The 27,367-nt window shown below is 49.2% G+C and overlaps 1 protein-coding gene across 15 annotated transcripts in view; it reads right to left on the reverse strand.

Moving 5' to 3' along the window:
* Nucleotides 1-27,367, reverse strand: part of MVB12B (multivesicular body subunit 12B) — an 83,285-nt gene that overhangs the window by 38,740 nt on the left and 17,178 nt on the right. For all 15 annotated transcript variants that reach the window (XR_010375658.1, XM_064468822.1, XM_064468824.1 and 12 more), the window contains 5 exons: nucleotides 25,173-25,280; nucleotides 21,424-21,520; nucleotides 18,266-18,395; nucleotides 17,844-17,966; nucleotides 3,578-3,675 (listed from right to left, as the gene is read on the reverse strand). Coding sequence is in view for 14 of the 15 variants with exons in the window: in XM_064468822.1 (XP_064324892.1) it covers nucleotides 3,578-3,675; nucleotides 17,844-17,966; nucleotides 18,266-18,395; nucleotides 21,424-21,520; nucleotides 25,173-25,280 (556 nt within the window). In the remaining variant the exon portion in view is untranslated. The remainder of the gene's footprint in view (nucleotides 1-3,577; nucleotides 3,676-17,843; nucleotides 17,967-18,265; nucleotides 18,396-21,423; nucleotides 21,521-25,172; nucleotides 25,281-27,367) is intronic.

Here is a 27,367-nt window from a genome sequence, read left to right on the forward strand (position 1 = left end):
TACGTTATTATCTGTGGCTGCCTGAGAGGGCTCCCTCTCTCCCTCACTGTCCTTGTGGCTCTGATAAGCCAAAGCAATATGCAGCCAGAAGACACTGAAGTCTGAAATGAAGGCAGTATGTAGTCACAACAACATCTTAATTAAGCTGAAGGCCATGAAGAAAGACTGTGCTGTGAAATACTGAGCAGTGTCTGTCGACAGGTCTGTCTGGAGCAAGGCATTCTTCTTCCAGCAGCTGCCCGTTCGAACATGCATATTAAACCCGTCAGCTCCTCCGCACCGTGCTCCCAGCAGCACCCACAGACCTTCTGCAGATCGGCTTAGGAGTAATTCTGCCTTTTGGGCTCGGGTGCACGGGCCGGGGCGGGAGCAGGGAGCCCGCCAGCCGCGGAGGACGACGCCAACGGCGCAAGCGTCGGTGCAGACGGCAGTGCTGTGCCACGGCGGGCGCCCCGCGTAGGGCTGCGAGGTCCGGGCAATCGTCTCCTATATGCACCCCGTCAAAGACTGATTCCTTAGCTTACTGTGCAAAGAGGACTCTCCCCAACTTTCTGGTCACCCAATGTTTCACTGCCAAGACTCGAAATGACAAAAGGCTGGTTAAAAACTGTAATTACTGCTTTCAGGACTATTTTTTCCTCCACTCCAGCTCTGTGATAATAATTACATTACATACCCCAAGGAGTAACGGCAGTTCCAGTGGGGATCTGGCAATTTCTGCCAAAATGTACTTTGAGATACGGAGTAGGGTCAACAGCCAAAATTCATTTCACCTTCCATAAATAGGTTGAACCCCAGATGGAAGTGTCGTTTCCATCGACTACTGAGAAAATGGATGTCTACAGACAGAGAACCGAGACCACGCTGCAACTCTTAATTCCACCCTTCTTTACAGCCCTCCCTTCCTATATAGCCCTATCCCCACCACAAGAATTCAGGCTGAGGTGATACCAAAACTGGAAGGCAAGAGACCGTTCCTAACAGCTTTTGTTTCCCTGCACCAGCACCAGGAAACCTTCCATTTTGCTGCGAGCTGAGAGGGAACCCGCGGGCTCGTCCGCGCGCGGCGGGACCGGCGAGGGGTCCTGCCGCAGTCGCCCTGCCTGCCATGCCGCGACCCGCACACCTTCCACGCACCCACACCTCCCCTGGCGCCGCAGGCCCCACAGCACGCTGCAGCAGGACCCCGCCGCGGCAAACCACATCCCGGCACAGCAATTAGGGACGACAGTGCAAGCGCGTTAATAAATTTCCCGTTGCCATGGCACTGCAGCGAGGCACTTGCGTTGCAGCACAGATAAAACGGACTGGCTGCAAACTACACCGACGTAACAGGAAACTTCAGAATGGTTTCCACAGTGTGTCTGGGGGCTAATCTACCTCGGCAATGTTTAAGCACACAAAGGGAATTGTCACAGCACCTCATCACGGCTGCTGAAAAGGCAGCAGCGGTCAGGAGTTATGCATGAAGATCCCTGCCAATGCACAGGATGTTTCATATGACAAGACCCTTTCTTCAGAAATGATTCACAGCTGCAATAGCCATTACAGCACATGTATGCACAACAACTTGTATAACAACGTGTCTGGAGGAGAACGTGCAGTTGGGGGGAAAAAAGACCAGAGTTATACACTGAAATGTGCTCATGCAAACGTGGAGGACTAACACCATGCCCAGTTTTGCAGGCCTGTTTTGTGCTTTGCCTATAACTACCTGGTAAAGTGCTCAGGTTCTTTGCAAAACAGGTCATCCTCCCAGGCTGCACTGCAAGCAGAGGCAGTCCACGGGAAGTCCTAGAGCCGGGTCACTCGGTAACAGTCGTGCAGAGCTGCCTCGCTGTTTGCACACTGATGCCTTCTCACGAGAGAAAGCGCAGCTTTCCCCCCTCCATGCAGGACCGTCTCAGGCAAACGCAAGAACGCGCCTTCCCTTACATTTCTAAATCTATTAGGGCAGGAGAGTAACAAGAAAAACGAGTACTGACAAGAATTATGCAATTGTTATATCCCATCTATTTAGGAACCCGAAGCTGCAGTTTCAGTCAGAGATTACCTTTTAAATAACCCTTTGATTATGGTACACGAATTAATGCCATGTTCCCATGTTAGAAGTGTCACTCACTATTAATAGCAAGAACCTGTGAATGGCACATTTTTGCCATCTTCTCTTCCCTGATTATGCACAAGCACTACCTATTGTACAGCCCACTGATTCCACTGCTGCTTGGTCTGGGTTTCCAAACTGTCCTGAAAATCTCCTTCAACCAGATGAAGGGACGGTACTTTCATTAGGTTTTGACAGGGTCAAGTTTAAAGCCAGCATTTTTCTCCTCTTGCAAAAATGACATAACAAAGAGAAAACTGTCACTACGTGCGATTCTACTGTGCCTATCACAATATTTGTTCAGGTGTGATATTATGCCAAAAAAAATAATTCTAAGGAAAACACTCTTGCACCCCAGCACCACTCAGCTGAAGCACAGAATATGAGCTACTCCCACAGGCGAAGAGGCAGGTGAAACACTGCTGTGCCACAGCTGCGCCTAACATTTTTCTTCAGTTTGCAGAGCCAAAAGTCCTTTTGCTGTGGTTCATGAATAGCTTCCAGACCACACAGCGCTCGGCACAGCCAGGAGTGACAGACTCCATGAGGTACTACGCTGTAAAGCATCCCTGCCCCTCACTCCCAAAGGCATTACTTCCTGGGCCCCGAGGACCAGGCTGCATTCCTTTTTAGCTCACTCCTCCTTCACGAAAGCACGCGCTTAAAGGCGGGAGCTCCTCCAGAGGAGCAGAGCCGTCAGGGACAGCTCAAGGGACCCCAGCTCCAAGCAGAGCCCGCTGTGTGGTCCTGAAGCACTGTAATGAGTACCTGTACCGGCATGGGTGAAGGAAGGGGCTTGATCTTCACCACTCTAAACACACATTTTCCCTGCAGACTAGTACTAGTTAAAAATAAAAACCAGCTAAATTATTCATTGGCAAGTTTTTTCCACACTGACATCTGGAAACTATCACTAGCTCTAGCACTTGCTTACTAGCCTGGAATGGCGAGTTTGCCCTAATACCGGAGAAACAAATCTGTGCAGTGCCAGTATTCAGAATACAGGAATGGGAAAGAGTAAAGAGCTCATCTGTTTCTGATGTGTATGTTGAGTTTAGCAAAGAATAGTGCGTACGAAACTCATCCTTGCTAGGGAGGACAAAGCCTCCTGCAAAACAGGCAGAGATGTCGCTTCTTATGACTCACCTGTGAAGATCATAAAACGGATGAGCAGCAAAATTTGTGTCAGTGTTGCTTTCCATCAGAGCTCTCATCTAGCACCTCTGCGGGCAGCAGCATCCCTCCCCGAGGGCTGCAATCTCCCCAGCGGCCAGTAATGTTTGCTGCCAGTAACGTGTGTGTCTGGGCATTTTCTGGGTCTCTCTGCACCCCTTCGGCTCTCAACACTTAAATGGCACTGTGAAACAGCTGGGCATACGCTTCACAGGTACCACACACCTGCCTGTCTGCACAAGCAGGGCTGCTTTGCTTGGTTATACAGAAGAGCTGAGAAAGCACTGCGTACAAGCTTACCTGATATGGCATACAAATTTGAGTGCTGGTGCTCCAAATCCAGGCGAGTGCTGTGACTTTTCCCTCGAAAGCTGGCGGGCAGCGTCAGCGAGATATGCCTAAGGAAGAGAGATGGGAAACGGAGATGACGTTACTACAGAGTAGAAGATGCTACTGCCGTCAGTTCGCTCTTGCCTGACGATTCCGGTCAGGTTAAGCAGCAAACATCAATTTTAACATTGCTTGTAAAAGCCAGAGTAAGCCCCGAATACCAGGAGGAGGCCAGGGTGGTGATTCAGCCATTACAACCAAGGGCTGTTCAGCTGCTTTACCTGCTCCTCAGTCCAGACAGTCTACAGACTGGTGCAAGCCCCCTCCACCCCACTGAACACTGGACTCGGCCAACAACCAAAGCGCTACAGAGGCAGCCATCCGCCCTCCGGCAGGACACGGCAGCTCCTCGCGAGCTGGCACTTGGGGACAGCCTGCACGGTGGCCGGCGAGTACAGCCTCCCCTCTGCAAACACGACTCTCCACATAAGGCATCGAGAGCGTGCCCGAACACCCCGTGGAACTCAGCCGCGTTTCCTTCAAGGCAGAAAGCGCAAATAGCAAGTGCTTTGGATTTATCTGTGCCAAAAAATTCTGAGTACATTCAGAAATAAAATCTTTGAAACTCTCTTGATGACTAAGGCCTGCTCCAAACCTACCCAGAGCCTGCTGCACGCTCCCATGCTCCCTGAGGCTTCCCTACCCCGGCGCCCAAGAAAAGGGAAGCCACATTTCACTCGCCACCTCTCCAGCTGCAGCAGTGCATGATGCCCTCCCCGCCAACAACGCTCTGCCCAGTGCTCTGGCAGCAGAAAGATATTGTTACATCTTCCATTAAACCTTCCCATAAATAGGAAAAAACGAAGCTCATGGAAGTGAAGTTTAAACTATTTTCATTTCAACTCTTCAGTTTAAACTATTTTGGCTCAGAGCTTATTAAAAAGAAACCCAGCACACGGCGAGGCTGGACACAGGCTAGAAGACAAGGTGGGCGACCTCCCCAGGAACACGCGGTGTGGGAGGGTGGGTGCAACCCCAGCAAGCCCCAGGGCCAGAGCGGGGGCTGCACACACAGCTGCTGGAGCCTGGAGCTGCTCTGCCCCAGCCTCCGGCACCACGGACAGACCCGACAGCACCAGCACCGCCCACGGGGACACAGGAGCGCTGGGGCTTGGGAGAGCCCGAGGGAGGCTGCTCACTGCGGCAGACGTGGCCCTGCCTCTGCCGCCCGGCCAGCCACGGAGCGCCACCGGGAAGTCTGCCGTGGGAAAAGACTGTCTGCTAGTAACTGTTATCGATAGCCCTCAGATTTCTATGCTTTGATGAGAGATTCGGGCTTTTCCCTTTTAATTCACAGCTATATTTTTCTAATGCTGATCCCGCATCTGTGTGAATTTTTAGAAAATGTTATCATTAATCTTCTGGACCCCGTTGCCATACAAAATGAAGATGCTCCCTCTTCATAGAGAGGCTTAGGGTAGCAGCAGAGCAGAGGCAGCAGCCACCGCTTCACAGGAGTGAGAGCACCGGACACGGCGAGACCCTCGGCATCGCCCTCCTGCCAGAAAACCCAGGCGGCCCTTGTGTCTTCTCACAAAGGCACTGCCTGCAAGAAAGAGCCCTGCGTATCCTCCAGCAGAGCATCAAATCCATGCTCTTAGCTAGCAAGTTTTATCTATCGAGCAAATCATCTGGAAATTATCTGCCTTTAAAACCAGGACACATTTTGTGAAGAACTATATATTTTTAGACCTTGATGCAGCTGATGGTGAACAGCACGGATAAAATAAGAAAAAGCAAGCATCAGTTTGCTCGTGCTTCCCAAAGCTATTTCTAACCAAAAAAAGATGGTGTGAAAATATTTTCAAATTTGGCTAACAGTTTGCTGTTTAAAACACAATCCATATGAGACTCTTTGTGAGCAGAGGCAGGTTTGTCATGAACACACTTTAAAACAGAAGACCACTGCCTGTAGGCATTACACGCTTTTCATTTGTTTTTTAATAGCAGTATCCAAAAATACTTTCTGAGGCACCAAAACAGCTAACAGAAAGACGTTTGAATTTCTCTTGCTTGTATGGGGGACTGCTTTCTTCATCCCCCAGAAAAACCCAGGAGGAATTGTTTTGGAAGTAAACAAAGCAGATCTTAAAAAGCCCATTTCTGAGCAGAGTATTTTAAAAGTTTCTACCAGCTTCTGCTGCAGGAGAGGCTGACCCTCTTCTACCCAGACACCCCGCCACCGAGCCGGCACTGCAGGCTGCGAGGGAGGCGACGAGACCCCAGCCCGGCCAGAGGGCCAAGGCGACAGTCCCACAGGCAGCTCGTGGCAGGCACTGCGTAAGCACCACGAAGGAGCCGTCACGCAGCCGCCTTCCCGCGAAGCCCCGAGTCCTTAGTTTGCGAAAGACTTCTGGAAGCAGGTCCCTGCTCGCCAGAAGCGCGCCTGGCAGCTCACACGAGCGCCAGGTTTCACGAGCGCCATATGCCGAAGCGGTGCGCACGTTCCACGCGTGTAATTAAAATGAATCGCTCGCCATCCGAGGGGCTGTGACCACACACGCACAAACACAGCGGCGGAAGATGACGTCTCCAGACCTCGCTGCCCAGCTCTGCAGGGTATCCTCTTTGCTCCCCGTTTCAGACGTATCAACGCTGAAAGACAGGCCGAGGTATTCCCTCGCAGCGGGGGGCACGGGAAACGCGACGCGAGGGGATGCCCCGCGAGCCCTGCTCTCAGCAGGCCGGCGCTCCTGCAACCGCTCGCGGGGCTGGTGAGCCCAAAGCGCCACTGCAGCCGCTGCTGGCGCCGGCCGGCACCGCCGGGCCTGAAGGCGGGCTGGGACGAGGGCGCTTGGAGACGGCGGCCTGTGCCCCAGGTCCACGGCCACTTTCCGTCTCTGAAGTAGGATGAACGGGCGCTTCGTCACTCCCGCTGAGCCGCGCCGAGGGCAGCCAGGTCTCTCCAAGGAGAGCATTTAGCTGCAAGACCACAAGACGGAGGGCAGTAACTGCAAGAAGCAGATCAGCTCTCCCCTTCCCCCTTCCCTTTTATAAAAGCATGACATCGTAGGGAAAAATGGGAAACAAAGCCTAATTTATTTTAAATTAATGCAAACTTTGGCCAGGATCAATATAACTTATACCTACTAAGTTGATTGCATAATGCATTTTCCTTATGCGTTGTGAAAGCCAAATCATTCTGCATTGTAGAAGACAAAAAAAAAAAAAAGCTGCCATTGAAAAGCAAGAAAATCCAAATTACAAAGTCCCCAAGTTCCTAAACACATATCGTGAAAGTATGTGCAGCTCTGCGGCATATGGCAAATCAATTACTAGTTTAAATTTTAAAACAAAAACACGGTAAATGTGTTGCAGAAATAATCAAGAACAACGGTTTGGTTTAGATTACAGCGGCCACTAGAGTTTTGAATACAATTAATCATCATTCCAGGCAATGGGAAGCCATATTGACACTTATTCCTAATTTGAATATTTAATTAGGGTGAAGTTCTTCATCAAATTATCACAGAACTGGGAGGAAAGCCTAAAAGATTTAAACAATTACTACTTTAACCCTTCACCAACTGCTCACCTGTGAGCACAAGAATCTTTTGCCCGTTCTGCAAAGCAGGAACCTGCTCAGGCGATACAAAAAGACAGCATTTAGAAGACACTACGAATGCCCTGGGAAAGGTTCGCGGACACGCGGCATCCTCGCGGGCTCCTTCGAGACGCCAGGCTGACACAGGCTTTTGACTACCTGCGCTCCTCGACCTTTATCAGAGCAAAGCTTTCAGGCCAGATCTCTATTTTAGCATCAAGTATAGTTCCTGCTGGGGCTTTTGTGGTTGTTTTGGTTTGAATATTTGTTTGGGGTTTTTTTGTTTGTTGTTTGTTTTGGTTTTTTTTTATTTTCAACTGAAGAGCCTGTCCAGAATCATCCGCCAGGTTCACGTGTCGAGGGACACTGAAGCGGCCACCCACGGCTGACGCGGCGCAGCCGCCCGGTCCTGCCCGCCCTGCACAGGAGGTTTCCCAGCCCCTGCCCTGCACCAGGAGCTCACGGGACGGGGCCGGACCCTGGCACTGCTCCGGACCCGCTGCACCTCCGCCACGCCGTGGGCACCCTCCCTTCGCACGGCTCTGCCTCAGATTGCTCAAACATCCCTTTACGTGCTGTATTAATCCATATAAGAAAAATCTCTTTTAATGAGGAGTGATATAGTTATGAACTCTCTAGAGCCATAATTAGAGCAAACTAATTGAAGTTGTGTTTTGACACACTTTCCAAATTCACGGGTACTGCATGACATATTCACAACACTACCGCTGCACAGCCATGGCGACAGCAAAATCATTAGGCTAATAACGCTTATTTGCATTCTTATCATGCCAGCAGCATGCCGTTAAATACTGCTTCAACCAGTGCTCGTTTACTCTGAAAGTTTCCACTGAAAGATATTAACAGTAATTATTAGTACTTTAGTGAAATCTCTGATGTTAAGGAATGGCAACTCACACTAACTATCCCCATGCCAATTATTTTCCTTTTGAACTGTCATAACTGTCTTCCTCCCCACCGAATGAAAGCAACAAGGCAGTTTGGTGCTGGAGGGGAGGACGGACGGACACGGACGTCTGCCCCAGCGAGGCCAGCCGTCAGGGCTCCGGCCCGCTCTTGCCGGCACTGAAGTCAAACCCACACTGTTCCAGCACGGGTTAAGTACAAAAAATACTTTTCCTCAGCATACAATAATTTCCAGCCAATTTAGGATGAAACAACTGCAACAGCACAGCTCAGGACATGGTAGATTTAATTACTCTTTTAACTTCAGGTTTTCTTTCAGTCATTAAATCTATGGAACAAGCCTACATACGACAGCAACAGAAGCAGCACGTGACGAGAGAGATCCTTCACATGCTAGCATAGGCGGATTGAGGTCTGCACACATTATGGCCACTTTTTGAATGCTTTTGGAGAGAAACTCGCATAAAACAGGCCCAGGAATGCCCGACAGTTCCAAATCAGTTATTAATAACTGTCTGCAGGAAGGTGATGAACTGCTTTTGAAGTTAGGGGGCAAGTACTCATAAAAAGTAACAGACGATCACAAGGGGAAATGCCAGATATCAAAGGATGCTTCATAATTCATATAAAAATATCAACAATGCACAGCAAAAGAACAACGGCAACTTTTTGCTTTCCAACTGGATTGGACGAGCACGGCAGAGAAATCAAGCGAAACTTTTAAGAATTGCTCCACGTTATCAAATACATTAGAACCATACTGCACGCTGCAGACTGGATTGTCCTTTCTTTGATGTGCCACTGTCATGACTGCAATTCGTTTTAAACAAACCTAAGAAGTGCCGCAAGAACTGCGGTCTCATAGGAACACCTTCGAATAAAAAGGATTGTGTCTTCCATAACCAGCAGATTATGCAAAGATCATGCCTCATGAAAAACCGGGGACAGAACGATTAAATTCCAAGTGGTAGAAAGCTGAACACACACCTACATGCAGTTAATATGAGGCTATAGCTCTCAAGAAACGTAATCCAACTTGAAAGCTTTGCCTATGGAGGGAGGAAAAAGCCCATTTCTAAGAAACGAGCTGCTGGAGTTTTGCTGACAGACATCAGAAGACCTCTCAGCAACTGCTCACTCTATCAGAATGCCTTTTCCAAACTGCCGCTTACAGACAATGCCATAGCAGATATCTATGGCTCCGGCGGCGTCCAGAATCCCATCTACAGTATTTATTCACAGTCCTTAACTTTTACTGTGCTCAGGCATTGCGATGCCAGAACACCTACCTCATACTCTGAAGAACTGCAATGAAAAACAAAACTGTGAGGCAAGAATCACCTCGGGTAATGGACTTCATTCCAGACAATCTATTCTAATCGTGTAAACCAAATATTTAAATACTTTCTAAAACCTTCCTGACCCTTCCCCTAAAACAAGCAACATATGGGCTTTGCAAGCATTTCATCTCATTCCAAGCTACTAAAATATCCTGTTTCCCAAAAATCAATGAGAGCTGGTGGTGCCAGATTCAGATTTTATAAAAGCCCAAATGCATGAGAGAATGAAAAAGGGAGTGAGTTATTCTTTCCACTTTTAGATTTACCCATTTAATTTTCCCAGCTGCAGAAAGGGAAGAAGGCCTGTCTGCAGCACGCGTACTCAATGCACTACATACAGCATGCCCGTGCCTACCCCCCTCCCGAAACGACCACACCTCGAAGACAGGGGAAAATGATGTTGCGCTATTCTGTCAAAACCAAAGCAATCACCAGCTGAACAGAACAAACCCCGACGATGCTAACAAGGGAGCATGATCTACTGCAGACCAGCAACCCAAAGCGTAAGGCTTAACGCAGAATGAAGCTCCTGCAGCTTCCTCTATACAGGGATTAATTTAGATCAGAGGACTTAAGTAACCAGGGTAGAACAGCTGCCAAACAATAGAAAAAAACCCAACAAGTTTAATTTACACTGCTTGAAAGTCTGAGCTGTAGCCCATTAAATTGTTATAGGCAGAGGACTGCATCAAAGAACTAAGACCTCATACTGCAAGCATGAAGTGCTTATGAAGTGGTTGTCTTAGATGAGCAGCGCGGTGTCTCTGGAGGCTGCAGCGGGAAGAACGCGGCTCTCCACATCCTTCACTAGCTACTCTCCAGAGTCAGGAGTTTTCAGATAATGAAGCAGTAGGGAAAAATTGCCAAGCAGCAGAAATACTCCAAAAAGATAAATTACACACGGTGTAAGCTTCCTCAGTTAGGATTTTAAATTCTGTCAAATTAATCAGCACAACAAAGCCCGGGCTCACGCGTCTGACGAGAAGCATCCCTCCGAGGAGAGCCTCTTGCTGGGGGCCAGGCGCAGAGAGGGGCTGCCGCCCAGGCAGACCCCACAGCACCGGGGTGCTGCAGGCACAGCCCAGCCCGCGGGGAGCAGCGATGCCTCCCCGCAAAACCTGTTAAACAAATATCCCACATAAAGACTCATTTGGGAAGAGCACGTTGTCAGCACTTTGCCAGTAATAAATAATGACAGTCCAAACACTACTAAAAGCAATAAACTCAAGAAGTGTTTTGGAAAATGGTGAAAGTGATTGATTTAAAGAAGGAAATATCTGAACACAACCACATGCACTTCAGGGTGAAAGCGCAGATTACAAATCAACAGTGGCAGAGATCATATTAAAGAGCAGACAACACAGAAGTTTTAGGGAAAAAAACGCTCAATTCCCCTGCAGGGCTTATTTAACAACTGAGTATATAGCTTCTCTGAATGAATACCTTCGGTTTGTACTTAATGACCCTACGCTATACCCTAAAGAAAATATGCCTCCAGGAATATTACTATACCAGGAACAGAGCTCTATAAAGAAAAATTACTCTAAGGACATCAAACCCTCTTCACCCAGAGCACTCCCCAATTTTTTCAATGCATCCTGAAAATCAGCTAAATCAAACTTCTAACTACAGTTAACGTCCCTCCTTCTCCGCTGCTGCAAGGCATTCTTGTGCCTGGAAACCACTCATATTGTTTAAACGTTTTTTCCTAATCATAATTTTCTACCACTAAAACATACTGGACTGTGACCAATTTTTGCACGTCTTCATCCAGCTGAGCTGGATACAAGCCATACGGTCAGTGCAGCTTCATAACAAACTCCTTATGGGAAACAGACTCGGGATAAATGTATGCCAGCACCCCTTACCCACTCAAACAAACCATCATGTTCAGATTTGCACAGCGTACACGCGTCACGGACATTTCATCCTTCAATTTTGCTTCTTACCATGCCCACTGGAATGGGTCTACGGAAACACTTCCTCCAAATTCTAACTTATTGTTTCAATCTCGCTGGGTTCTTTTTAATCCATAGCTACTGTGATGTGAACCCAGCCCTTGTAGCATCCTTGGCCTCTTCTAAGGTACATAATTTAAAAACTAGGAATATTGTGCTGTATTTCACAACACAAGTGATTTGAGCATTCAAGCCAAAGAATATGTTTTATTAGTTGTAAATCAGGAAATAGTTTTCCTTGAGAGCTCTTTTGATGGAACAGATTAGAAAATGCAGCTCCATCAAGAAGGAAGCATTTTGTACAACGGATCAGACTGTCAGGAGATCCCACTGGCAACGTTTCTCAGCGCGGTTCCCAGTCAAAACCAGAAACATCCATCCCAAAGTACTCCTTATTTGGTAGCATCTGGTTCAAGTGAGGGACTTCAAGGTAGACCCCCACCACCCCGCAAAAGCACCCTGGCCATCAGGCTACGGGTGGTGTCTGCCTCCAGTCCAGGGCACCTTTCTGAAGCCCTGGCTCTGTTCCCCACCGGAGCAGAAAAGCATTGAAACCTTGGAACCTTTTCCTCTACAGACTTTCCATAAAATCTATTTTAAATGTCTTAAAGAAAAAGTTAATATAGTTTTTTATAAATAATATTGTCGCTACTTAAAAAATAGGGAAGGTAAAGGGTTTCCCACATCCCTTCAATTAATCCACTGCACAGAGTAAGACTGGCTTATCGTCAGAACGAGCTCAGGTCTCCAACGTAGCGGCTTGCTGGCGTTGCTTTATTAGCTGCCACCTATTGCACATCATCAGCCTCCAGCAGAAAGCCACGCACTGATCACTTTCCAAGCTTACGTGACAAAGTTCAAACACCATTAATAAATCAATTTGAAAAATCAGACTTCCCTGCCTAGAAAGGAAATTTTTACATTCCTTAACATTAAACTCCACCGGGAGCAGAGGAACAGGAGCAAATCATTTCCCTTTTCTAAGGAGGGGTAGCTTAACTATTTAAAAGGTAATTGGGAGCACGGGAGGAAAATTTACACATCTTGCTCTTACTTCGGGGGTTTAAGTAGGGCAGTTATCTTCTTATCAAAACCAGAGCAGCACCTCCCTGGTGCAATGCTCCTGCCAGATCCGTATTTCACGACCTGAGCACTTGGTGGCACAGACTGGCTGCGCTCAGAGCACGGAGCGGGTGCGCAGGGAGGGCCGGCTGCCAGCCACGCTGCAGACCCGCAGCTGCCAGGGGTGTGAGCTGCAGCACAAACGAGCTGTTTCTGTAGCTTATTAGCCATGCGGATCAGGCAGGAGTTACAAGCACAGCAGACGTATACTGGGGCCCCGGGTCTGGCACGGTGCTCAGCCCCTCTCCCTGCAGGAGCCCGGACCCCCGGGGGGAGGCAAGCAGCAGGGAGACGTGCCCATGCTGCTCTGTCCCTGGGCATCGCTCCTGGACCCTGGGCATCGCTCCTGGACCCTGGGCAGTCCAGAGGGGCCGCCGCCTCGCTGGGACCCCAGCACGGGCCCTGTGGCCTCGCTGGTGCTGCTGTAGGGGCCAGCAAGCCGCTCCAGCCGGGTGGTATGGAGCACTCGCTGCCTTTTCCAGCCTCCAGGCTGGTCCCTTGCCTGTCCACAGCGGGTGTTTCACACTGCCCGGCTGGACACGGACCCCCTGCGCCCAGGGAGGCTTCGCCCGGCTCCCCCCGACCACGGCTGGCTCGCCCCACGCTCGCTGCCCGCAGCCTCTCAGGCCCGGCTGGCCCCGCATCGCCCTGCTAACCAGGAGAAAACCCCTTTTGATCCAGCTGCCTCGCGCCAGCTTCGGCGGTCCCCGTTGCGCACGGGAGCGGGCAGCCGCGCTGCACCAGAAGCGTGCCGCGCCTGGGGAAGCGGCCGCCTCTCCCCATCCTCTCCCTGGCTCTGCAAACCGGTGCCGCCTCCTGCCAGTCCCCACGATGTCTTGTGCCTGGCTGCGCCAGGAGCTCCATGGGTGAGAAACTTCACCGATCCACTTGGCGTTCCCGACTGCCACCCCACCAGGACGGCAGCTCCCTCCCGAGCTGCTGCTGGCCTCTCCGGGCCAGGCCAGGCATCCTGCCAGCTCTGCCACCCCTCCAGGTCACCAGGCACGCTTGGAGGTGCAGCACTCGAGGCCAACACTGGCTCACCCGTGTGCCTTTTGGTCAGTCCAGAGCACGAGTGACCGACTCACAGCTCTGCCTCCCCGACAGCAGCAGGCACCGTGAGCCCCGCTGAGACCTGCAGCTTGGGCTTACCCCCTGCTGCAGGACCGGCCTGCCCTCTCCCCCACCCTGCCTCTGTGGTTCTCAATTAGAACAGCCATGGAGATGTGCCACAGGCATCCCAGGGAGGCAGCCAGAGTTCTGCCCTTCTGAACCAAAACGCCAAGTGCCCAGCCACGCTAACACATGATATGAATACAAGCAGATTGCAGCAAGATCTTCCTTCTCCCTGGTAAGCCATTAACCTTTCAGATGACAGCCCTGCAGACTAAATGACTGAACGATTCCCAGGGTCAGCGCGAATCTACATTTTCAAAACCTGACATCAACAAGTAAAAGTTGTGACTGAATCCCGGTCTCTCCAAAAGAAAGATTAAACGCCTGTGACACATCATCTGCAATCAGAGCGCTCCATTTCCCAAAGTATCCGTCACAGATTGATAACATCCACGCAAAAAGTTAAGTGCAATTATGTCTGTCACTGTAAAACACACTTCAGCAGCGCTGACTGACATCTTGCTCGCAGCTGACAAATTGTGAGAGGGCTGTTTGAATGACGGAGGTAGAGACTCCCGCAGCACCTTGGGAAGGGATGTGAAACGCGCTCGCGAACCACAGAAGCCACAGGGGCTCACAAAGCACCGTGTAGGCAGCCGCAAGGCAAAACGGCTCGAGGCTGGCCCTGCGTGCATTCGCAGAAGCCAGCCACTTGCTCCCAAAAGGCTGGAACCGGCCTTGCGAAGAGGACAGCACCACACACGAACCTTGCTCTAGCCGACCCCAACAGAGCCTGAGGCACGGCGGGGCTGAGCCCCAGGACGCTGCCCGAATGCTCGCGACATGTGCTTTTGCCCAAGCCCGCAGCCCGTGCACTGGCAATCGCCGATGCGCAGGCTGGTGAAGCAAAAGCGTGCAAAGGGCCAGGTGAGTTACCTGTTTCCAGCACCTCTTTTGGGGGAGGATTACCTTCTTGTTCCCCAAAGCAATGTCACCACGCAGCACCAGAGCGCGCAGGCCTTCAACACAGAGCAGAGGTACCGGTGAAGTTACATTAAACTCCCAGTAGTGACTCAAGTCAACAAAAGCAGTTCTTTAGTAGCAGCCTTCTAGGATGGGAAACTGCAAGTGCATTTCTCCAGGCTGCCATTAGTGCCAAGAAGCTGTCGCAGAATTTGGAGAGAAAAGACAGTAAAGCAGCTTGATGCCTCACACAATGGCACAGTTGTGCTCCACAGCACAGCATGCCATCCTCACTGGGATGGCGAGGGCTGCCGTTAGAGACCATTAAGCCAGATGCCTGCAGTAGGAAACACCAAGGAGAAGAAATGGCTGAAAAATAACATATGCAGTCCAGCACGAATATCAAACAAAGCCTCCCCTTGTGCAGTTCTGACTGCGAGCTGTAACCCCGCAACACAAGCGGCGGAAGGAGCGCTGCTGACGTGCAGCAAGCTGTGGAGGTCAAACCTCTGACACATGACAAAACTCTGATGTGCCGCTACCCGCTGCCATCAGTAACTCACATCGTGGGTCAGAGGAGGAAACATGGCTGGTGCAGAAATAAACATCTCCCACAGCAAAAAGTCCTCCCATTTGGGAAGGTTTTGCTGTGCAGAAGCCGACTGGTGGTTTTACTGGTTTAGTTTATACCCAGTGTTAGCAATTGTTGTGAGGCACCCAAGCATGCCCTCTTGATTTAGTATTATTTTATAATGCTAGACAGCAACTGAAGAGAAAAGCTTAACTGTCTGACCAGCCTAACGGCAGAATCTCCACAGCGCGCTCTGTTCGGCACCGCTCACCGATTTTCTCTTAGCACTCACGGCAGCATCAGAATAACTTAATGCTGTTCCTGTCAGGATATATCCACATGGAATAAAACAGCAAACTGGCTACCAGTGTAATCTCATCTCTCTGTGGTGACGTAAAAATAAGAGGTTACTTGTGATTACAATCTTCGCAAACATTAAGTGCTGAGTAACTTATCACATGGCTGATAAAGTATCAGAAAAGGCTTTCAAGCAGTATGTGTTCCCTGTAATAATGAAATATTTGCAGGATGCACCTTTATATACATTTCTATTTCTTAAAAAATATATTGGATAATAAATAATCAGAGTTAAAAAAACCAGACATGAAAGATGCTTTGAATGATCAGGCTGGTGGTGTAAAAGTTACCTGTAAATCACGCATAGGGCATGAGAGTGGAGCTGGCTACAGACAGGTGGTTTTTACTAGGAGGCATTAATGTAACATTCAATTATTCCACTGCATACTGGCTGTTTTAACTCAGCCAAATTAGAATACATTTTATATTGACTATTTTGACATTTGCTTTATTTGGCAAGTAAAACAAAACTGATCCAATTTCCTTGCAGCCATTGTAAACCATAAACTGTACAACAAGAGGTTATAAAATATATAAGCCTTGTAAACACTTCTTTTCAGACTGTCGCTGATGCTCTGAGCTCTAATTTTGGCCCGGTTCCCAATAGCTCTGACGCCGCTCTGCAGCCTTCCCTGCTCGGCCATAAAGTGACCCTTCCACACTTAGTGATTAAGGACCGCCATTGACATTCTCTTGCTATGATAATTTTTTCTCTTTATTGTGGAAATCTGCCCAGGCAGGAATTTCTTGCAGACAGAAAATGAAGATCTGTGCTCTGAAATCAAGACATCTTTTCCTCTGATCTCTCATGGCCTGTGCTAGCATGTAGCTTATGTCCAGCAGAGCTCCAAAACAACCTATCAGCTCCCGGTGGGACAGGCTGAAATCTCCAGAAGGCTGCTGGCTTTTCATCCCTTTTGCCTCCATCTCTGTTTGAGAAGCAAGACAGCACCTCTGCCTGCAGCGTACCTGACAGTTCAGGACAGCAAGCACCGTGCCACGGCATGGCAGGCGACTGAGCAAAACTCTCAGTGAAAGAAACGCCCAAAGGCTTTGGAGAGTTCAAAGAGCCACCGCAAGACATTGATTTAAATCTGGGTCACGGGTGAAGGCTCAAGTGTGCACATCTGCCTTTAAAAGCTTTTTTGGGAATAGTTTACAGCATTTAAAAGCGTCACTATCTGAAATGACCCGTACATCAAGACTCCGAAGGACATGAGTATTTTCCACCCATATGATACAATGACCTTTGTATATCAACTGATCCCCCGGAATGCTCCTCCGCTGCCTCCTTCGCAATTCTAGCTCTCAACAGTGATTGTAATACTGTAAATGTATCTGCAGCATACCAAATACCTCGTGCAAAAATACATGTTTGCGTAATTAAGCAAAAGCCCAAAGGGACCCACAGAGAATGTGCTGTCCCCTGGGAATAGCCCGGCCCAGAGTTCAGTCGATGAGCCTCATCAGTAGGAGCCCATCTCACACTGGGTGCCGTGCTTTCATGGCAGGTGCCAGGAGCATAAAGCGCACCGTTTAACCTCTGTCTTGGTTAGTTTGCTGCTTAACAACACTCTGTTTTGTCCAGAGAAATCCAGCAAGCAACCTGTCAATACAGCACTACTATTAGATGCAAGTACAGACAAGTGCATACATTTATACACACACAAAAACATCGTTTATAACACAGGGAAAACAACCTGGACAGACACTATGCCAGCATGTGCCCAGAAGCGCTGCTCAATGCCAGCTCATGCTCTGCATGCCCAATGTCAGCCGCAAGGCTGGAGCAGTAGTCAGGCCCAAGAAAACAAAAACGAGGGCCAGTACCCTCAAACCATGACTGCAGTCATCCTGGAGAATGAGCAAAACTTGTATCCCTATACAGGAAGATCTGTACAAACGCTTCTCCCTCCCCTGGGTCAAGGAGAGAAACGGGCCTGGCTACAGTTCCAGCCCACCCTCGAGGGGTGACCCACGGGCACTTGTTGGAAACTGCAACATCCCACACATGTTAAAGTGAAGAAGAGGCGTAGTTTGCCATTTCCCTTCCTCTGCAGCCTTTTTATTTCTTCCGACTTCTTCACCCGTACGTGTTTATACAACCGCAGCCAAAGGAACTTCCAGCAGGCAAAGGCTTGAAAGAACGATGCAGCCCCTCATTACCAGATCGTGCCACATAATCACCTGGCACCCTGGCCTCGATTCCACCAGGCAAGGTTAGTGACGATACGCCACGCAGCATCAAGCAGAAGGGGACGGAAAGCAGAAAACTTACCTCGGCAGGTTAGGAGCTGGTGTGGAAGATGGTACTTGGGAAGGGGGAGTCGCAGGCTGCGAGGATTCATGGTTGCGTGGAACTCTGCCCATCCGGTACCAAATGCCCATGTTGTTCAGCTCCCTGGGTAATCAACACCGAAGACATTAATGCCACAAGGAAATGCTGCACACGTGCACAAGTATCAAGCACTGATGCATTTCACAAATACCTTGGTTAGTGAGAACGAGTCTAACTGGAAAAAAAAGGGGGGGTTAGTTAATTCCTATATCAAACTCTCTAATGCTTGCACTTATCTTGACTTTTCTAATGACAAACTTCAGTTCTTACAATCTACTACTTAGTAACTATAGGAAAACAGGGTGCTTGGCCTTGGTACAATTGAATTTACGACAACAGCTTCTGGAGCGAGGAGTACTTACCCTATGAACGTGTACTGAGGAGGGGCTTGTTTAGATCTTCCCAAGATTCGGATATCACAGATCGCTGCCTCTGTAGAATCTCGAGGGATGAATTTAATGCACAGCCTCTTCTTCCTGAAAGCTATTTCTTCTGCAAAAATAACCCAAGACACGGGGTGGTTTTTATGCAAAATTAGGGTATAAATGTTATTTATTGTCTCTCCAGATATTAGGCAGATAGTTATGGCAGGAACTGGAGCCAAAGAACAGATGTATGTCAGCAAACCAGACAGTGCAGTGCCATTCAGTGACTGGAGAATTTTTCTATCAGGAGCTCTCTGTGCACTGTGCGAGATTTGTTATTAGGCACTGCGATAAACCAACACTCCCTACTACCCTCTGCAGAAAAGATAAGACATCACGTACGCCATGGAGTACTGCACCACAGAACACAAGTGGCAGGCGATTGTTCCACTTCCACGTACTCCTCACATTCGCTTCCTCTTCCCAAGGTAATGTTTGCCTTACTGGCCTGGAGAGTCGGATCTCGATATTCCTCCCACAAGCGTCGCCTCTAGGAACATACCTGGAAGCGGCTGACACAACTGGTCAGCTTATTCTGCCAAGCGCTTCCAAACAGCCAACCCAACGAGAGGGGGAGCAGGCAGAAAAACAGGCCGCCACACAGGGCGGCTAACAGTAAAAGCTGGCTGCTCAAATCTCATGCACTCGTAACTGTTAACGACCTCTCCTCACCCAGGCAGCAAGCACTGAAATGATACTCCCACCGTGTTTGCCCTGGTGCCTTCGTAGGGATAAACCACATTTACAGAGCAGGAGTTGCCAGGACCTCCTCCAGGGCAACCGCATTGCACTGACCTGTGTTCAGAGGGTGGGTGAATCTGCTGCATGGCCCTTTCCTACTACGCATCGCAGAGCAATTTCACTTGTTTCCGTGTTATCCATCGAGAAAGGCTCAAGCCCATCAGAGTTAAGGCTTATCTGTACAATGAATTCATGCATATGCACACCGTCTGTCTGCATGCAGATACAATGCACATCCAGCTATGGGTCAGTCGCACGACAACGGTGCTACTGGCACACAGGTACAGATTTGTGGTGCTTGGAAACCTTTGCTCTAACTCACCCTAAAGAGTCTCAGTGTGAGCAAGGTGGTTTCTATTTGTGAATGCAGGCACTTGAAAGACATGACAGGTCTACTGATAAACTGAAAATCTAAAGTGCAGACACTGAATGAAAATCTGGAAACAACCAACAACTACAAACAAGTGCCTTCAAAATAAAAACCCTTCAGTTTAATATGAATAAATATCCTCCAGCTTAAAACTACGCTCTCACTTCAACAGATGGCAAGCAGCCCTGTCTCTATAGGCCCCTCCTGTTTTGTAATCCGCACCTTGGAGAAAGCAATCCATCCCGGCCTCTGAAATTTGCTGTCGCACCAGCACCAATAAATGTACAGGCAGCGCGAGCTGTGTCACAATACAGCGTCTGTGCGTGCAGCTTTGCAGTCACAGCGCTGCTTTTTAAGAGATGTTAAATACCTGTATCCCTGAGGTCTAGTCTTCTGCTTTGGAAAACGAGGGCTTTTATTTGAAGTGCCTAAAACTGATTTTAGGAGTCCAGGGTTTAAGGCTTCCACATCTGAAATTTTTCTCAGAACCTAGCAAGGAGTACTACACTTAACAGATTTACTGCAAGTCAGCTGTCACTTAGAGAAGTGCACAGAAACACGTACAACCACAAATTTCACTCTGAACAAAATCAGGGCCTCTTATTTGACTTTCACAGTAAGTACAAAGCTATTTGCTTTTGTCTTTGGTCTCTTTCACACTTGGCTAGAGTCTACAGTAAGCTTGGGTTAGGAGCTGGATTCATTAATTACACATGCTTAACCAGAGTTAATTTTAAGTAAACATATTATAAACAGTCAATCGAAATGTGTTCATTCATGCTAATGGAGGCAGGGATATGCACCACTTCATTAATACAGGCAGTGCTTCTGCTTCAAAGATCGTATGGGTCACAATCCAATGCATTTTAAATTACGAAGTCCTCTTCCACCTTTCCACCAGGACTTTCACAAAAATTACAGCAGCACACAGTAAGTGTCCAGCACCCCCAAGGGCGAGCAGGATAAGCCAACGACTCTCCCCCATGCCAGATGTGCCCAGGAATTCTCCAGGGAAAGGGGGTGACCAGGGGAATGGGAAACGGGCTGCAGAGCCTTTCACTTCTAGGTCACGGGTTCAAATCAGAACCAGGTTGGTAGTGACTGGAAAACCATCCTCATCTGCTGCAGACCCGGATGAATTATTCCCTGCAAAGCAGGCTCACATAACTCTCTTCTACTCATAACTAGGCTGGATTTCATTACTGATGAGCACAGGTACCAGCCCTGCTCCTGAGCGTAGCTGTGCACTCGGCAGCGGCGCGAGGCGTCCCGCAGCCCACGGGGCTGGTCCCCACCCTCCGCGCCAAAGCCCGAAGCACTCGACACCTGCTGCAGAGCAGAGTGCTGCGACCAGACGAGGCTCCAGCTGCTGCTGCCACGAGTCTCGGGGGATCCGAACACACTGTCTGGGAACTGCTGGCTTAAACGTTGCAGCAAAGCTATTTCTGCCTTGCAGAAATGAGGATGGTATTTTCCCTGGACATTCCACCTGTGCCTTCTCTCAGCAAGCGCAAACATACCCCACCACCCTCAGCGCCGCCTGCCAGTGCCCGGGCCGTCGCTTGTTCACGGAGAGAGGCGTAAAGCTGGTGTGCGTGAACCCTGCACCATGAGCACACGCCCTTCCTTTCGGTATCCGTGTGCGAGCATCCCTCAGCACAGCAGCCCTGTTCCCACTAGGCCTAGTCCACCCTTGCAAAATTTAAGGACAAACCATTCTTTCCTGCCCAGAGCTGTGCTGCTCCAGCAGGCGAGCTGGCAGCAGTCAGGCTGCAGCATTAAAAGCCTGAAGAGGATAGGAAAACCAAAGGCTGTTTCATTGCAGCCCAGAGCTGCCCCCAAACAGGCACATGTTGAGTCCAGCCACCAGCAGTGCTAAGAGCATCCCTCTGCCTGGGACACAGCCCTCCACCACCCCACCACACAGGCACCGGTGGAGCAGCTGCTCCCACAGCACGGGACTGAAGAACAGACACCAACTTACGTGTATCGATGGTCTCCTGGATGGGGATGAAGCCCACAGGTAAAGTGTCCTTGATATCAATGAGCTTCATATCAACCAAGACGTTGCCTAAATGACTCTTTGGAGAGAGAAAAGAAACAGTTGACTGTGACAATGTCACCAAATGCAAACCCAGCTTTTCTCATCTGCTGAACCCCAAGACGCCTTGTCATTGTATCTGACCACTAACTTTAAAAACGGTAAGGAGGTACCAAGCCAACACTGGCAACTGTCTGTCCCCTCTGCAGGAACTATGAGGTGATTGACTAGGAGACACCGGAGAACCTTCAGCATTTACAGGTTCTTAGCCCTCATCCACTGCCGTACTTCTGGATCTTTGGAAGCACAACCAAATTCTTCCCTTTGGAAACACAGCAGTTGAAAGTATTACCTCCCCCAACTCATCCACTAAGCAGGACACCTTAGTTCTCACGCTCTCTACAATAGCAACATGACATTTCCACGATAGTAACAGCAAAAAGCATTACGGGAAGATGGTTCATGCAGACACAGCCAAAGTTATTACATGCATTAGCTAATTAGTACTGAATAGACATGGTTCTAGCTCCAAATGCAGGCGCACTCCAGAATAGCAGGCCATTTGGAACGAAGAACTTCATTTGGAGTCCATATGAATTCTGAACTGATGCCTCGGCCTATTAATCAAGGCTTGAAGAGCTCAAAACACAATTCAGAATGACAGCCTCCACAATTGTTTAGAGACCAGATTTTCTTTGCAGTTCTCGTTAAAGCCAGCACTGCTGCCAATAACCTGGATTCAAGCATGGAAGAAAAGCACTTTAGTTACTGCACAGCCTTTATAAACAAAAATGCAATACAAAACAATTAAAATTTCATCCTAAGCCATCAAACCATGTCAGTGTGTTTTACTGTTACTGGTTGCTAAGTATCTCCTTTAGTTTTCATCTGGCAGAGTATTTCAGGCAAACCTCTACTCTCTGGTTATTACACTGAACTATTTTAAAACATATTTAAATTTGTAGCCTCTGAAATAAGGGAAGATCAGGCGTGAGTTTACTTTTTGGAGGCTTTGGATTTCGTGGTCAACGCCGCACCAGGAAGGCCACCACGCCGCAGCCCTGCCCCACTGCACACAGGCATGGCACACGTCCTTTGCTCACGCACAGTGGCCGAGGCCGGGCTGCCCCACACGCCTCCACCCCCTCCTTGGCCAGGGCATCTCAGAGTGAGCAATGCTGGGTGCTGAGAAGCCCAAATGTATCAGTTAACATGGTCCTGGCACAGCAAATGGTAAATGAAGTGGTTGCTGCTGATTCATCTTTCATGTTTTATTTATCCAAACTGTCTGGCTGCATTACATCAGTGTGCAACTTTCAGCTGAGCCAGTGATCATTCACCATCAACAGCAGACAGGTAGGAGAGATGCCTCTGATAAGTTCGTTAGTTGCTGAAACACTGGGAGCCACCACTGATGCTCTGCCACGTACACAGGACAAAAGGGCACAAGATTTGTAAGATGCACCATTTGGGGCGTCCTCACCACAACACCCAAATACTGGCAACGTCCTCATAATCTGTCAAATACTCTAAGTTGTTTGGAATGATGATTCTGAAAAAGAGACACTACGGACTGTCTCCGTTATAAACCAGGTATTGGAGGTGCTTTAACTCTGCTAACTACAACATGTTCTTCAGGACAAACAGTTCCCAGTGTTTTGTTAAAAACAAAAAAAACCCTGAGCGGTAAAACTTCCGACCCAAAGCGCAGCAACACATCAATGTCCAGGTGAGAGAAGCCTTTCCTTCCCAGATGACAGCTCTAGGTCCTGCTACCAGGGAGGATCGAGGCCTTTTAACCCTCAGAGGTCCCCGGTTGGGCAGCACATCATACCCGTGTGGCTGGAGAGGACTGAGATGGGAGGGAAAGCTCTTGCTGGCTAACCGGGGACAAGGGCGCTGCTCCCTGCACAAGGGGAGAAGGCTGTTCCCCGCCAGTCCTGCCCACTCCTCCTCCCAGCCCACTTCCAGCCTTCCCACAGCCAGAGGACTAGGAGTGCGGATCAGCTCTGTGTGCTTCCCAGGGGCTGCCAGACTGGTGCTGGGATCTGCGGGTCCGGTCTGTGCCTCACAAAAGGCCCCCTCGCACAGGTGAAGCCCCTGGCCTCAAGCAGCACAAGCGCATGTTCTAGCACAGGTGGAGGGGTGTCCTCGGGAGGGAGCCCGCTCGGCCAGCTGGAGGAGGCCGACCAGCCTTGGGAAATCCACCTCTGAGAAGAGAGGGCACTCCTGCCGTCCGCCGGGTACGGCCGCAGTGAATCACAGGAGCACCGGCGCCCGCCCACGGGCAGCGCTGCCTGCAGGCTGCTGCCCAGGAGCTCTGCCAGAAGCGCCCGCGGGTCTAACACGGCGCTGATGTGGGGCTCGAGACAGCCTGCGCGCGGGATGCAGCGCCTCGCGCCACACCTCGCACGCCAGGCTGCTGCGCAGCTGGGACCGGCAGTCCTCCCCCCGGCTCCCTTTAATTCACTCCTCATCAATATGAGCAATGTATTCCCAAACCGTGCCGAGCAGAGGATTCCTGCCAAAAGCCCAACAGGCACCGACTGAGGGTATTTACACTGTCTCTGGTAGCCGATTGTTACTATCCTGTAATTATTTCTGACAGGCTCACATTCAAGGAAGCCACAGATGAACTTAAATCATCGCAAATCTTTCTGTTTAATACCCTCCCTACCTGTTCTGGGGCTATTATGCCTGCTACTGCAGGTACTCCAGGATGAAAAGCACAATTATTGTCCATCCACACCAGGTAGCGATATTTCCCACAGCTCTGGAGCTTTATTTTAATCTAGAGGCAGGCAGGGAAGCAGATAGAATAAAGGTCAAATGCTGGAAATTGGCAGCCCCTGGCTTTCCTGTCAGGACCCGTGATCAGCCTCTGAAGTCGCAGTTGCTTTTCTGTTCCTATCGCTGGTAAAAGCACGAGTACAAAATGGTATCTCCATACCCTGACAACTGAGTCGCTGTGAATATCCAAAACACAACGAAAAGCAGGATTACCCACTAGATGGAGTGCATTCATTGTAGAATTAAATAGTTCCTCCAGAAAAGAGGAAGTTTTCATATTAGCCTCAACCGAAAAAACAGTAGAAGGCATCAGGCTCCCACTGCACATGGTCTCCTTTCCTCCACGGAAGTTGTGGGCAGACAACTGCCACTAATCAGAAATTAAGTTATGCTTAATAGCCATACTAGAAGATTGCAAGAATATGGTAGCATATGCACAACGTGGGCAAATTTTCATGAATCAGCACCAAAAACAATGAAGAAAGAAAAGCTAATCCTACAAGAAAATATCTATGATGCCCCTGGATTCAGAAACTAACATTTCCTTCATCAACACTACCTGCAGCATTTGCTTCTCTAGGTAATTAGGGTTAGAAATTCATCAGGATCATGAGCATACAGTGCCCATTGCTACAGCAGGAAATGCTAGCACGAGGGGGTTGCTGAAATGCAAGCATTCCCTTTTCTGCCGCTTTTATTGTGGATTTTGCCAGCACTTTCGTTCCATGAAGAACATAGACAAAATGCAAATATCTAGCCAGTGCAGCTTGCCTCCTGACTCACCCAAACTCAGTGAAATGCCTGCTTGAATTATAATTGGCTCCATAAAATGAATCATCTTATGGGTAAGAGCACACCAGGCACAGATGCAAATCATGCAGACACTCAGCAAACAGACTTACATTTTCTTTTGAAAATGATCTCGTGAAGCACAGGTATCGTGTGACCTTGGATTTAAATAAGCCATCTTTCCAGAGGTCAGCATCCAAGCCATCTGCTGTTTGTGCAACCTGGAAAGAAGAGAGAGAGGGAGAAAGGAGTCATGTGAGCCAAGATAAAGTTAATATATGTGCAGTACTTCTTCCTCAGACCTCTTCTAATTAACGGTAGCCCGAACTCTCACAGCATCTCATTAGTTTCTTCATGAGGTGCAGTGCAAAGAACTTCCAAGCGGAGGTATAAAAAGAAGTTCTAAAAACACAGTCTCTCGGGAGTCCGTTGATTAAAGATGCTCTGACAAAGGCTATTCTAATGAGGAAACAGCAACTTTGGTCACAGTCTCCAAACAATAGTTTGGAAAAGTCAGCATATTGAGGCTCTCATTACCACCCTACATGCAAGGGTGCACTGGGACAAGCTGTGAGGAGGGGTCTGCGCAGACAAAGCACAGAAACTGCCCAATCTCAGTGTTATTTTCACAGAAAAGCCATCGAGGAATTCTGGCTCCCAGGCCAAAAAGCTGCTTCCAGCAGCTGGGGAAAGCCCTGCTCACTCACAGACTTCAGCAGCGCTGCCACGTGCGAGGACGCAGCCTGCAACCGCCCCTCTCCAACGCAACCCTGCGTCCAGTCGAACCGGTGGCACACGCTGCACGGAAGGCAGAGGAAACAGACCTCAGGCCCTCCTCTGAAGAGACAGAGGCACGTGCAGGAAGAGAAAGGCAGGAGAAGATCTCACCCTCGAGCTGATCCAAGAGGCAGCACCACACCCAGGGAAAGGGCTCTGCTCTGTTTGCAGCTGGGCACTTGCCCTGCACAGTGCAAGCTGGTAAGAGCCCCTGCCCCAAAAGGTCTGCTGTCGAATAAGAGAGGAGACAAGGTGGCAAACACAAGGAGAAGGGCAGCAGAAATAAGATCACCCACCAGACTAACACTCAGCTGATGGCTCACAACAGGAGCTCTAGCGTGGTCTGAAGCTGCACAGGAGCACAGCTGAACTTCTGCCTAATGCCTCTCAGATGGGGCCAAACCATCCCACTGCAGCTCTTCAGAGTCTAATCTTATTGACTTGAGTAAGACCTTGGCCCCAGAGCAGCCTGATAACAAAGAGCTGCTGTTTGCACCCACGTTTTGTTGAGCAGAAGCTGCGCGGGGAGCAAGAGGTGTATGCTGACAAGACCCTCCAATTATCCCGTGTGCGGGGGAGAAAAGCGTGTTTATTGTCTGACCGGGAAAGGGAGCAAAGTGCATCAGCTGCTCTTCGCATTTTGGCAACCGCTGCTCACAAGCCCCTGCTCAGCTCGAGCCCTTGTACGACACACACAGTTTTTGCGGTCAGGCTTCTGCAAAGAAACATGCATCTTCTTTAAATAGTAAAATTTTGTAACAGGATTTTGGTGGGATTTTTTGTTTCTTTATTATTCCTTGAATTCACCTCTTTCCTAAAGTGCCTGTCTAGGAATATAACAAAATCCGTGTGCATCTCCCTTCCCTATGGGTAAGTCCTGGTGAAAAGATACTCAGAAAACAGATTGCTTCGAAAAACTGTTGGCACATAGGGATGCTTAGCTTGAACTCCAGCCCTTGTTAGGAACAGTCTGAGGGACTACAACCAGATTTAATAACTTCGTTAATTAATATGGTTCCAGTTCCATGTTACAGTTTTTCTTGTGTTAGCCAGTTTTGTTTTCTCTGAAGAGTAAAGATTTTCAAAACTCAACAGGCAGCAATAAATCCAGTCTGCAACTGTAAAATTGGTGCTATGCAAGTTACTGTCAAATGCACTATTTATCTAAGCTCTCTAAGCTTTAGGAACTTCACATCACTTACAACAATACCAAATAATTTTTGAGGTGGAACTACGTCACTTCAGTTGATATCATCTCCTCTACATCTCACTGACCAGGGCACAGCTGGATTGCAGCTGGCCGAGACACGTGAAGGGCCGCTGTGCCGGCGGGCTGGCAGTGCCCCCCCTCTGGAGGAAGGGAGGCCCGGCACTGTTATACTCTGACTTAATGATGAAAAAACCCAAACACTCCAACCCGCACCACACACCCTTTTAGGAAGAACCCTGCCATTCCAACCCATCAAATAGCTAGCAGGAAGACTCGAGCTGGTTCCACGGGGAGCCACGCGGCGAGGCACCCAGCCCACCT

This window comes from Phalacrocorax carbo, chromosome 18 (assembly GCF_963921805.1).
Source record: "Phalacrocorax carbo chromosome 18, bPhaCar2.1, whole genome shotgun sequence".
In the NCBI taxonomy this organism is placed as follows: domain Eukaryota; kingdom Metazoa; phylum Chordata; class Aves; order Suliformes; family Phalacrocoracidae; genus Phalacrocorax; species Phalacrocorax carbo.